General features: G+C 36.4%; 1 protein-coding gene across 4 annotated transcripts in view; it reads right to left on the reverse strand.

Annotated features, from left to right (window-relative positions):
• Nucleotides 1-13,740, reverse strand: part of STK33 (serine/threonine kinase 33) — a 181,642-nt gene that overhangs the window by 44,462 nt on the left and 123,440 nt on the right. For all 4 annotated transcript variants that reach the window (XM_065944593.1, XM_065944595.1, XM_065944592.1 and 1 more), the window contains 3 exons: nucleotides 12,638-12,776; nucleotides 9,621-9,709; nucleotides 7,687-7,771 (listed from right to left, as the gene is read on the reverse strand). In XM_065944593.1, the coding sequence (XP_065800665.1) occupies nucleotides 7,687-7,771; nucleotides 9,621-9,709; nucleotides 12,638-12,776 (313 nt within the window). The remainder of the gene's footprint in view (nucleotides 1-7,686; nucleotides 7,772-9,620; nucleotides 9,710-12,637; nucleotides 12,777-13,740) is intronic.

Consider the following 13,740-nt stretch of genomic DNA (forward strand, 5'->3'; position numbering starts at 1 on the left):
TTCCACAATTAAGACACAAAGTAGGAAGTACAAGAATATGGGAAGGAGGGGAGGAGACATCCTACAGTTAGAACCTACATTTCCAGGTCAGTGAAACACAAACAGGAGGAATGTCACAATCTCAGAAGTCCTCGCCAAGGGGTGAGGACTCTTAGTCCCACATCAGGCTCCCCAGTCTAGGGGTTCTGCACCAGGAATATAAGCCCCCAGAACATCTGGCTTTGACAACCAGCAAGGCTTATATCCAGGAGAGCTGGAGTGCTAGAGGAAACAACAGACTTTGCTCTTCAAGGGTGCACACAATATCTCACTCTCTGAAACCCAGCTAAGAGGCAGGAATTTGAAAAACAGGTCAGACCCAATTGCTGATCTTGGAAAACCTACCAGGGAGCGAGGAAGCAGCTAGGACTCCCCCCAGAGGACTGGCAGCAGCCATTGTGGGGAGTTAATTCTATCCCATGGACACTGGTGCTGGTAAGTACCATTTTGGTTTCCTCCCTCTAGCTTATTAGTGCTGGGACCTGCCCTACCCACCAACAGGCACAAACCAGCCCCACACCCCCTGGTAGACAGTTGCCAAGACCTGGCCCACCCACCAGCAAACTAGCACTCCCCTTTACCATGCAGCCATGTAGGCACCAAGCCTTGTACAACAGCAGGCCAATAGCAGGTGTATGCACAGCTTACACAGGCCATGCAGTTAACCCTGCAGTAAGCCTACCTCACCTTCTAGCAAGCCCAGAGTCACTGTATGTGGCATAGCCTCAAAACCAAACAGGTTGGGGGCCAGTCCCATCTACCAGTGTGTCCACAGTAGTCAGCCCCACCAAAAAAGGGTGCATGCAGCCCACACAGGGGACACCCCTAGAACATACAACTCCAGTGATCAGAAGGGAGCATGCTGGTGGTCCCCACAGGTCATTGCCTATATAAGGCACCATTTCTCCAAGATCAGAAGATATAACCAACATACCTAAAACAAAGAAATTAGACACAGAGAATTGGGCAAAATGAAAAGAAAAGAAACTGCAAAAGCATAAACACATGAAGTCTAAATAACATACGACTAAACAACCAATGGGCCACTGAAGAAGTGAAAGAGGAAGTCAAAAATACCTAAAGAGAAATAAAAATGGAAACACAATGAGCTACAGGACACAGCAAAAGTAGTTCTAATAGAGAAGTTTATAGAGATACAAGCCTTACCTCAGGAAACAAGAAGAACTTCAGATAAACAATCTAACCTTACAGCTAAAGGAACTAGAAAAAGAAGAACAAAGAAAACCTGAAATTAATAGAAGGAAAGAGAGAAAAAAAGATTAGATCAGAAATAAAAGAGACAGAGACTCAAAAGATACTGAAAAGATCACTGAAAGAGACAGACTTAGAGCTAACAGCTAGTTCTTTAAAAAGATAAGCAAAACTGATAAACCTTTAGCAAGACTCATTAAGAAAAAAGACAGAAAATCAGAATGAAATAAAAATTAAAACCAATACCACAGAAATACAATGGATCATAAGAGATTACTATGAACAATTATACACCAATGAAATGGACAATTTAGAGGGAACAGATAAATTTCTTGAAATACACAATCTCCTAAGACTGAATCAGGAAAAAATAGAAACAGATCAATTACCAGTGATAAAACTGGATCAGTAACTTAAAAATTCCCCCAAAACAAAGTCCAATACCAGATAGCTCCACAGGTAAATTCTAAAAAGCATTTAAGAAAAGTTAACACCTATCCTTATCAAACTATTCCAAAAAGCTAAAGAGGAAGGAATACTTCCAAATTCATTTTACAAGGCCAGCATCAGCCTGCTATCAAAACTAAATAAAGATACCACAAAAAAAAAAGAAAATTACAAGCCAATATCACTGATGAACACAGATGTAAAAAAGTTCAAAAGAATCTTAGCAAACTAAATTCAACAGTATATTAAAAGAATCATACACCACGATTAAGTAGAATTTAGTCCAGTAACTCAAGGATAGTTCAGTATCTTCAAATCAATCAATGTGATACACCACATTAACAAATGAAGGGTAAAAATCATACGATCATCCCTATAGATGCAGAAAAAGCTTTTGACAAAATCTGACATGAATTTATGACAAAAGCTCTCCAGAAAGTTGGTATAGAGGGAACATATACCTCAACATAATAAAGGCCATAATGACAAACCCACAGTGAACATCATACTCAGTGGTAAAGAACCAAAAGCATTTATCTGTTCCTTCTACATGGTTAAAAATTCTTATCCTCTACGAGCAGGAACAAGATAAGGACATCTATTCTTTTCACCTTTATTCAACAAAGTAGTGGAAGTCCTAGCCATAGCAATTAGATAAGATGAAGTAAAAAGAATCCAAATTGGAAAGGAAGAAGTAAAACTGTCACTGTTTGCAGATGACATGATATTATATACAGAAAATCCTAAAGATGCCACCAGAGAACTATTAGAATAAATGAATACAGTAAAATTGTAATATATAGAATATGCAGATATTTATTCTATATACTAACAACAAATTATCAGAAAAAATTAAGAAAACAATCCTATATATAAATCAATGGAACAGAACAGAGAGCCCAGAAATAAACCTACACACCTATGGTCAATTAACCTTCAACAAAGTGGGCAAGAACACACAATAAAAAAAAAAAGGCAATCTCTTCAACAAGTGGTGCTGGGACAGTTGGACAGTCACATGCAAATCAATGAATTTATAACACATCTTCGTACCATACAAAAAAACAAACTCAAAGCGGCTTAAAGTCTGGAATATAAGACACAACACCATAAAATTCCTAGAAGAGAACATAAGCAAAATATTCTCTAACATAAATCATACCAATGTGTTCTTAGGTCAACTTCCCAAGGCAATAGAAACAAAAGGAAAAATAAACATTTGAGATCTACTCAAACTTAAAAGTTACCATACAGCAACAAAATGAAAAGATAATCTACAGACTAGGAGGAAAACACTGAAGACAGCACAAACAAATGGAAAGATAAATTTTGCTAATGGGCTTGAAGAATTAAAATTATTTAAATGACCATACATATCAACCATATTTCAATAAAATTAATAAAATGAAAAGTTTGAATCACAAAAGCATTATGTTTTGTTTTATAAGCACACACATACATACACTTTTATGCTTGACAAACCAGGAGTATATAGTTGTCCCTCAGTTTCTGTAGTGGACTGGTTTCAGGATTCAGTCCCTAACCCTTTAGCCCCCAGGCCTGTCAGATACCAAAATTCATGGATGTGTAATTCCCTTATATAAATTGGTTTAATATTTGAATGTAACCTGCCCATATTGTTCATAGACTTTAAATCATCTCTAGATTAACACATAATACCTAACACAATATAAATGCTATGTAAATAGTTGCCACTGTGTAGTAAATTCAAGTTTTGCTTTTTAGAACTTTCTGGAAATTTTTTCCTCAAACACTTTGGGTCATTGATTAGTTGAATCTGCAGGTATAGAACCCACAGATATGGAGGGCTGAGGGTACATACTTTCAAAATATCCAAAGTAATGTTTGCAAAAATGATTCTTGTGTTCAACCACAGAGAAAATTTCTAAAAGTTGAAATCTTTTAACTCACAATTACCTAGTAAAATGAAGAAAATCAGATAGAAAACCAAAAGGCTAGATAAATTAACACAGAATCATATGAGTATCAGATACATCCCACAGAAAATTCTAAAAGCACTTCAAAGTAATTTTTGGATTAAAGAAGAAGACTAAAATCATAGACTGTTAAGAAATTAATAACATTTAGAACATTGTATAAGAAAAGAAACAGTTAAAGGAGTACTCAGAGGAAAATACACAACCTTAAATGCATTTATTAGAAAATAAGAAGACTGAAAATAAATAAACATTTAATTTAGGAAGTTTAAAAATAAACCAAAAGTAAGGAGAAAGAAGGAATTAAGAAAAATAAAAGCAGAAATCAATGAAAATCAAATAACACTAGACTTAAGCTGGAGTTTTGAAAGTTCAATAAATAGTCCTGCCACTAATAAATTTGATTAAGAAAAAATGGTTAGTATTATTACAAGAACTAAAATTGAGCACTAAGTGCCAGGTATTGTGCTAAGTGCTTTACATTTAATTCTATATCAATTTGATAAAAAGATATTATTATTACCAACCTAAAATACATCTTCTCCCCTTTCCTGTTTTATTTTTCTTCCTTAGTACTTCTCGCTCACATACCAGATTTTTTTTTAATCTTTCTTATTAATGTTTGCACCAATACAACATTTTCTTGTTTTGTTCACTGTTATATTTCCAACACCTAGAACAGTGTCTGACACAAAATAGATCCTTCATTTTTTTTTATAGAGGGTGGCATAACCCCTATTATACAAAAGTAGAAACCATGACAAAGTTGTTTGTACAGGGCTAACCGGAAAACAAGTGGCAGAGCCAGAGTCCCAAGTTAGCCAGTGATGTCAGAGGCCATACTGCTAATATTAAATTATATTATATTGTCTTCTTAATAAATATTAAGAATTAATATGGAGCTAAAACCACAGATCTAAGAATTACAAGTGAATATAATATACATCTTTATACCAATAAAATTTAAAATCGCAATGTAACGAACAATTTTCTGAAAAATATAAATTATCAGAATGATTCAAGATGTGAAAAACTTAAATAACCTAATATAGATTGAAAATAATAGGGACTTCCCTGGTGGTTTAGCAGTTAGGAAGTCACCTGCCAATGCAGTGGATGCAAGTTTGATTCTTGGTCTGGGAAGATCCCACAGGCCGTGGAGCAACTAGGCTCACAAGCTGAGGGCCTGGAGTCCATGCTCTGCAACAAGAGAAGCCCATACACTGCAACAAGAGTAACCCCTGCTTGCCAGGACTAGAGAAAGTTTTCGTGCAGCAACAAAGAACCAGAACAGCCAAAACAGGTAAATAAACAAAAACTTAAAAAAAGAAAATAATAGAAATTTTATCTCCACTGGGTACCAGGACCAAAAAATTTTAAGGGGAAATCTCATCAAATAATGAATAGGCAATTTCTATTACTTAAACGGTTCATGAACATGCAAAAAATGAAAATATTTTATTTTTAAAATGAGGATAGTATAATACTAACATCAAAAACCATAAGGGCAGCAGGAAAGAAAGCTACACTCAAAGTTCTGAAGGAAAGTGGTAACAAACTGAATTATTTATTGTTGTTCAGTTGCTTAGTCGTGTCCAACTCTGCAACCCCAAGGACTGCAGCACACCAGGCTTCCCTGTCCTTCACTATCTCCCTGAATTTGTTCAAACTCATGTCCACTGAGTTGATGACACCATCCAACCATCTCATCCTCTGTCACTTCCTTCCTCTTCTGCCCTCAATCTTTCCCAGCATCAGGATCTTTGCCAATGAGTTGCCTCTTCTTATCAGGTGGCCAAAGTATGGAGCTTCAGCTTCAGCATCAGTCTCTCCAATGAATATTCAGGACTGATTTCCTTTAGGATGGACTGGTTGGATCTCCTTGAAATCCAAGGGACTCTCAAGAGTCTTCTCCAACACCACAGTTTGAAAGCATCAATTCTTCTGTGCTCAGCTTTCTTTATGGTCCAGCTCTCACATCCATACATGACTATTGGAAAAACCATAGCTTTGACTATACGGACCTTTGTCGGTAAAGTTATGTCTCTGTTTTTTAATATGCTGACTAGATTTGTCATAGCTTTTCTCCCAAGGAGCAAGCGTCTTTTAATTTCATGGCTGCAGTCACATCTGCAGTGATTTTGGAGCTCAAGAAAAAAAAGTCAGTTACCATTTCTATTGCTTCCCCATCTTTTTTCCATGAAGTGATGGGACCAGACGCCACAATCTTCGTTTTTTGAATGTTGAGTTTTAAACCAGGTTTTTCACTCTCCTCTTTCACTTTCATCATGAGACTCTTCAGTTCCTCTTCACCTTCTGCCATAAGGCTGGTGCATCTGAATATCGGAGGTTATTGATATTTCTCCCAGCAACCTTAACTCCAGCTTGAGCTCCATCCAGCCTGGCATATCGCATGATGTACTCCGCATTTACGTTAAATGAGCAAGATGACAACATACAGTGCTGATGTACTCATTTCCTGATTTTAAACCATCTGTTGCATCATGTCCAGTTCCAACTATTGCTTCTTGACCTGCATACAGATTTCTCAGGAGGCAAGTAAGGCGGTCTGGTATTCCCATCTCTTTAAGAATTTCCATAGTTTATTGTGATCCACACACACTGTTATGATCAAACTGAATATAGCAGTATATCAAACCAAATTAGGTTTAATCCAAAAGTACAAGGATGGTTCAACATTTTAAAAAATCTATTAATGCAATTATTTCTTTAATAAATTTTAAAAGTATATGATCATCTCAATTGGTACAGACTTGAATAGACATTTCATCTTTATCTATTCTAAGATATAAGAATGACTAATAAGTATATGAAAAGATGTTCAACATCATTGGTCATTAAGGTAATGAAAATTAAAAATCACAATGAAAAAAAAAATCACAATGAGATACTACTTCCTACCCATCAGAATGGCTATACTTACAAAGATAAGTAATACAAAGAGTTAGAAAGGATGTGAAGAAACTGGAACTCTCACACATTGCTAGTGGGAAGGTAAAATCTTATAGCTACTTTGGAAAATTGTTTGGTAGTTTCTTAAAAAGTATAAACATAAATAATATGTGATTCAGCAATTTTACTTCTCTGTAGCTACCCAGGGAAAATGAAACCATATGCCCACATAAAAACTTGAACATGAATGTCCATAAGCAGGATTATTCATAATAGCTCCAAACTGGAAACAATCTACATGTGCATCAACTAATAAATAGATAAACAAAGTGTTGCATATCTATATAATGAACAACTGTTTACTAATAAAATGGAACAAACTACACATATGTGCTGCAACAGGGATGTATCTCAAAAACATTATGCTAAGTGAAAAAAACCAGGTGTATAAACCTAGATATTGTATGATTCCATTTATAAGAAATATCCAGAAACAGAAAATCTAGAGAAACAAAGATCAGTCGTTACCTGGGATTGGGATGGGAATGAGATTGAGAGTAAATGGGCATGAGGCAACTGCTGGGGGTACAATTGCTTAAATTGGATTGTGGTGGTGCTGTAAAACTCTGTGAATGTATGAAAAATCACTGAATGGTACTTTTTTTGGTATCTAAATTATACTTTAAGAATGCTGTTAAAAATCCCATTTACAAAAATGAGAAAACTGCTGGCTTATGAAATGTTTAATCAGGACTCTATGAAAATCTACTGGATGGCAATGAAATTGGATAAAAAATGAAAAGAAGCAAAACACATGCATTATTTAAGCATGAATTAACAAAATGATAATTAGGTTTGGGTATATGATTACCTAAGAGACATAAGCAGTTATAAGAAGAGCCCAGAGGAATGATGAACACTATAATCTCCAAAGATAAGAACTATGAAAAATTTGTGACAACAACTAAAATACTTTCACTTTCAAGAAAAGAAAAGGTAGCTTGATCAGGGCCATTAAGTCATGATGCAAAATCAAACTGCTCAAATTTTAATCCACACAAGTTGTTCTACTTTTTTCTATAGGAAAAAAAAAATCACTTAAAGCCTATTAACTTACCCATATAGATGGGCGTCCCACATGTGGTTTGCAGCATGGCCTCACTCCTTCCGTGCTTCTTCACTGCTAGGCCAAAATCAGTCACCTGCAAGAAGAAATTCACACAGTCACCAGTTTTCCAGACCCAAAGTTCACACATTCTGCCAACAGAATTTTCACTACACTGTATTGCATTTAATTCAGGAATTTCTGAGGATAGAGGGGCTTTCCCTGTATTACTAATAAGGACCTTGCTTCCCCTCCCCATCCGCCCCTCCTTGTGAAAAAGAAACCTGGTCAAGAGAAACTTACTTTTTCAAATTTTGAGAAAACACCCATAATGTTGATTATTCCCTCCTTCTAATTTAAATTCACCAGTTCAACATAGGGAGCTGCTCTTCCAAGAGGGCATTTAACATTTTTTAAAATAAAAAGTTATCTTTATCAAGTTATTTCATTGTAAAATACATTCTGGCCTTAGTAAGTTTATTATCTATTTTTCTGATGCTCAAGCTATGTTTCAGTTTAAAGCACTGTTATAAATGCAAATCATTATTCTTGTCAGCACTCACAGAAACTCCTCCTTTTTATAATTATTTATAAAACACTTTCTCTAGTCAATGCTATCTTTTCTTTACTATTATTTCCTCTGTGTTTCTAGAGTATACTAATTTAAAAAATTATTACACTATTAAAAGCTACGAGAAGCAAATTAACAGGAAAAAAAAATACACAATATAACTACAAATACACTGGAGGCCTACTGCTGCAACTGCAGGCTTTCTGCTCAGGTCTAAATCTTGGTCATTAAACATTTGGTTATTAAATATTCAGTGTGTGCCCTTGGTATTGTCTCCCAAGTTGGAACAGCCTTGAGCTGAAAGCAGAAAAAACAGGCACATTTACTGATCAAACAACCAAAGATAAGATTGTGGTCCACAGACACTGAATGTAAAGTTTTCAGTACCTTATGGAGTAAGAAAATGTTCCTATCAACAATGTGATACCACTATTTCTCTAAAGAGATTAATAAATTTCTCCAGGAGTGTTCACGATGACACTACTTGAAGCATCATGATACATTATCTTTCTCCATAGAAAATGTATAGAGGTATCAAATATATAAAAGTTCTCATGACCCAATTCAGTTCTTTGGAGGGCATTTATTCCTTCATGCACCAAATATTAACTGAGCACATACTATATTTCAGGCATTAATCCAGGTACCAACAGCGAATAAGACACACAAAATTCCTGCCCTCATAGAGCTTATAATGGAAATATCTAAGAATATTTATTTGAGTATAACAACAATACTGTTAATCCTACTTATGTTATAAATGCAACAGAGCAAGTTATTCAAAGACAACATTTTATTCCCAAATTAACACATTCATATATTTTGAAAGCAACCACTTTTAAAATACTAAGTAATAAATAATGTATCCGATCATTTATTTGACATTAAAGAACATTTAATTTGAATAAAGTCTTCAAGAATAAATACTTGGCATACTAACTGTGCTTAGGACATAAATATTAATACCCAAGAAATTTTTAAATGAGAAATACAGACTTTAGCATTAATTTAGTATCAAAGGCACAGCCAAGGTGTACTTTTTCCTCTAAATCTGTAACACATTTACATCAATCACCAGGCATAATTTTGAAATTAATTAGAACTCAGAGCATCTGTTTGTTTGCTATTAATTAATGATTCAGAACTATCCAAATGAATATCTACTTTAAAAAAATTCAGTAGCACTACTTAACTTGTAAAATTATTCTTGTCAGTCACAACCTCTTTTGTGAAATTTTAATTTTTTTAGCACAGGCCGCTTATTTTTGGCTGTTAAAAAGCTTCTGAAATGTATCTTAAAAAAGAAGATGTACGTTGCCACTTTGATATCAAACTATTTATAGGCAAACATTTACCACCATTTCTAATATCTTACCTTTATGTTTAAGTTCATTTCGTTGTTAGCATCAATAAAGCTGCTTTTAACCATTATGTTCTCCAGTTTCAGATCTCTATGTACTATATCTACCAAGAAAATAAACAACAAATCAAATGAAATGGATAATGAAAAAATAATTAGAGCGGACACAGATAGAACTTGACCAGTTAACATCCACTGTTGAAAAAGGAGATCAGTCCTGGGTGTTCATTGGAAGGACTGATGTTGAAACTGAAACTCCAATACTTTGGCCACCTGATGCGGAGAGCTGACTCATTTGAAAAGACCCTGATGCTGGGAAAGATTGAGGGCAGGAGGAGAAGGGGACAGAGGGTGAGATGGCTGGATGGCATCACTTACTCAATGGACATGGGTTTGGGTGGACTCCAGGAGTTGGTGATGGACCGGGAGGCCTGGCGTACTGCAGTTCATGGGGTCGCAAAGAGTCGGACACAACTGAGCGACTGAACTGAACTGAATTGAACTGTTGAAAAAAGTCTGAGGAGGGTCAGGCATAATTCTGCCCTGTTTCATTCCCTTATATTCATATTCCTTTTCTCCACACTTCTAACCTTAAGGAGCCACTTTCTTTGACTCCCTGACCTCTCCCCAACCCTCTGCTGCTCCAACTGGCCACTTTTCATCATGAATGGCCTGGTGAGTGTGAAAGAGGATCATGTCCAAGGTTAGGTATTTCCTGTAGGAGGAAGCTTTCCCATGTCCTTTACTCTTCAAAGAGAGGATTACCTGTTTACTTCTACTCATATGTTAGTGTCAGAATAAACATTAAACATACTGCAACTTTGGCTACATGTATACAAACTATACCTATTTCCATATATTTTATGCACCATCAGTCCCACTTTTCTATTCTTTATACATTCAAGTTAAAAACAAAAACCCGTGAGACACAAAATCTCCAGGTGAACATGTCAGGGCTCAGGCAGGATTTTTATGTACATGCAATTACTCTCATGTACCAAATATTTCCTTTGCAAATAAATGATCCAGTCCATATCCATTGTAATCATTTCCCTAAACTTAAAAAGCTATAGGTATAATTTCTGGGGAAATGAGGCTGGATGAGCCCTGGACTGTAACTACTCCTAGTTGTTGACAGTTCTCTTCCACACCCAGCCTATGTTTGGAATTTCTATTGTTCTCCTTATCTCTTCTTACATAAACACCACAAAACTTCAACTAATATATCTTCATAAGGTGGTCTGACACTTGGCAGGGCAAGTCTCTCTGCTGCTCCACTGTTCTTTTTCATTGTTTTCTTTACTATTCTCATCCCTCTCAAAATCATTTTATCAAGTTCCATGATAAATCCTGTTAAGATTTAGTTTGAAAAATACTGACTTTATAGCTTAATGTGGGAGAACTGAAATTAGCAAAATATCAAGTCTTTGGTTTTCTGCTCTTGCAAAATTCCTCCCTCTCTGCCTGGAAAGCCCTCCCTTTTTCACCTGAGTTTGTATTCCTCAGCTCAAGTTTTGCTTCCTCTGTGAATTCTTGCTTGACTTTCCAAATCAAATGAGGCACTTAATACACCTATGCTTCATGCTCTCTATATTGCTCTCAGAAATCATCATATTGTTTTCTGTACTCCATCTGTACTCCATTTGAAAACAAATCATCAATTTGTTTTCTGTACTCCATCTCTCACCAATTTCCCTGAGAGGCAGGTGCCTTGTGTTTGAACCTCTGTAAACTCTAGGACCAACCTCAATGCTGTAGATGCTTAGGGAACATCTGTTGAATGAGCCCCTAGCTTCCAGCACCAGCTCTGCACACCTAACCATGTTCCCTGACCTCTCTGGAACAAGGTTTTTTCTCATCTCTTTTGAACTGTGGTGTTGGAGAAGACTCTTGAGAGTTCCTTGGACTGCAAAGAGATCCAACCAGTCAATCCTAAAGGAAATCAGTCTTGGATGTTCATTGGAAGGACTGATGCTGAAGTTGAAACTCCAATACTTTGGCCACCTGATGCGATGAACCGAACTCATTGGAAAAGACCCTGAAGCTGGGAAAGATTGAAGGCTGGAGGAGAAGGGGATGACAGAGGATGAGATGGTTGGATGGCATCACCAATGCAATGGACATGAGTTTGAGTAAACTCCAGGAGTTGGTGATGGACAGGGAAGCCTGGTGTGCTGCAATCCATGGGGTCGCAAAGAGTCGGACACGACTGAGCAACTGAACTGAACCAAACTGATAAAATGAGAAGCTTCTAAAGTCACATGTAAGCCAAACTAACACTGAGGGGAAAAAAAAAAGCAGGAGCATGAGGAAAAAGAGTAGCAATAATACCAGAGAATAGTAAAGCAATTAGAAGAATTAGAATAATATTTAAATGTGGATATTAAAGTAGTGAAATGACTCCCATATGGTACTGTACTGGTAGATCATACATTTGTCAAAACCCATAGAATGTACAATACCAAGAATGAACATTAATGTAAATTATGGACTTTGGGTGATAATGATGTGTCAGTGCAAGTTCATCAAGTGTAGCAAGTGTAACCACTTTGATAGGGGATGCTAATAATGGGGAAGTATGTGCATGCACGGACAGAGGTATTTGGGAATCTCTGTAACTTCTCAATTTTGCTGTGAACCTAAAACTGCTCTAATACTTAAGTCTAAAAAAATTTTTTTAATGCCTAGTATATGCAGATTTTTAACATTATTATTAATATATGAGTTTTTAAAAATTTCACTTCTATTGATTTTCTATTTTGGATTTAATAATATTAGGTTCTTTTCAAGCTGCTGAATAGAAAGTTTCATAATTTCATTCTCATTCATGGAGAATGTAACTGCACACCTGTCTTATTTCTAATTAAAACATATCAATAAAGTTACAAAGGAAAAAATTTCATTTTTAAAATCAAATTTTCTGTATTAGTAGGCATTACTTCTGTGACTATGAATCCTGAATACAATCACCCTTAAACAAAAGTGTCTATCTGTCTGCATGGAGTCAATGAGCTGGGTGATCCTCTTCTTACCCTTATTGTGAAGATAGGCTATAGCTGAGGCGAGACTTTGAATGATCCACCTTGTCTCGTTCTCTGAGAAATGACCTTTCCTATCCAGAATTTCTTTGAGTTCTCCATCCTCACAAAGCTCCATCACAAGATACATTTTCTGACATAAATATAAAGAGAGAGAACACAAATTATTCAGTTGGGTATGTTTAAATGTTATATATTGTATACAGAGAGTAGAAATATCATTATAATCTTAATCAGTCTATTCATTTAAACATAGTTGCTATCTGTCATGTACAAGATACTCTATAGGATACTAGAGGGGAAAAAAGTGGAATTATTAGTCACTCAGTCTTGTCCAACTCTTTCCAACCCCATGGACTATAGCCCGTGAGGCTACTCTGTCCATGAAATTCTCCAGGCAAGAATACTGAAGTGGGTAGCCATTCCCTTCTCCAGGGGATCTTCTTGACCCAGGGATTGAACCCGGGTTTCCTACACTGCAGCAGCCACCAGGGAAGCTCTACTAGAGGAAAAAGCAAGCATAAAACATACTCTCTGTCTCCAAGGAGCTCAGAGTATGGTTATGATCACAATGTCATGTGACAAGTGCTAACAGAAGAGGACTGCCCAAAATGTGATGAGGTTACAGAGCAGGGGGTGAGCCTAAAGAATACTCACTGTGAAGAGGTGACATTTCAGGCAGGTCTGGATGACTGAACAGGGATTTATGGATAGAAAATATGGGCAAGAACAGGCATAGCACACAGCATTTGCAGACTCCACAAGCTGGAAATAATACTGGCAGTTAAAGAATAACACATATCTCAGTGTTAATAGCATTGAGAATTTGGTAAGTCAGAGAAGACTGGAGTGGTGAGGGGTGAGGCCAGAAAGAACAGGTTGGTGCCAGGCTGTAAAGAGTACTGGATGTCACACAAAGGAGCTTGGATTTTTTTCCCCCATATGCAATAAGTAGCCACTGAAGATTTTTTTTTTAATTTTTGCCCACTCTGTGATCTCCAACCAGGGATTGAACCTGTACCCCCACAATGGGAACTCAGTGTCTTAACCACTGGACTGCCAGGGAAGTCCCACCATGGAAGATTTTTCGGCTTATG

The sequence above is a fragment of the Muntiacus reevesi genome, chromosome 9 (assembly GCF_963930625.1).
Source record: "Muntiacus reevesi chromosome 9, mMunRee1.1, whole genome shotgun sequence".
Taxonomy (NCBI): Eukaryota; Metazoa; Chordata; class Mammalia; order Artiodactyla; family Cervidae; genus Muntiacus; species Muntiacus reevesi.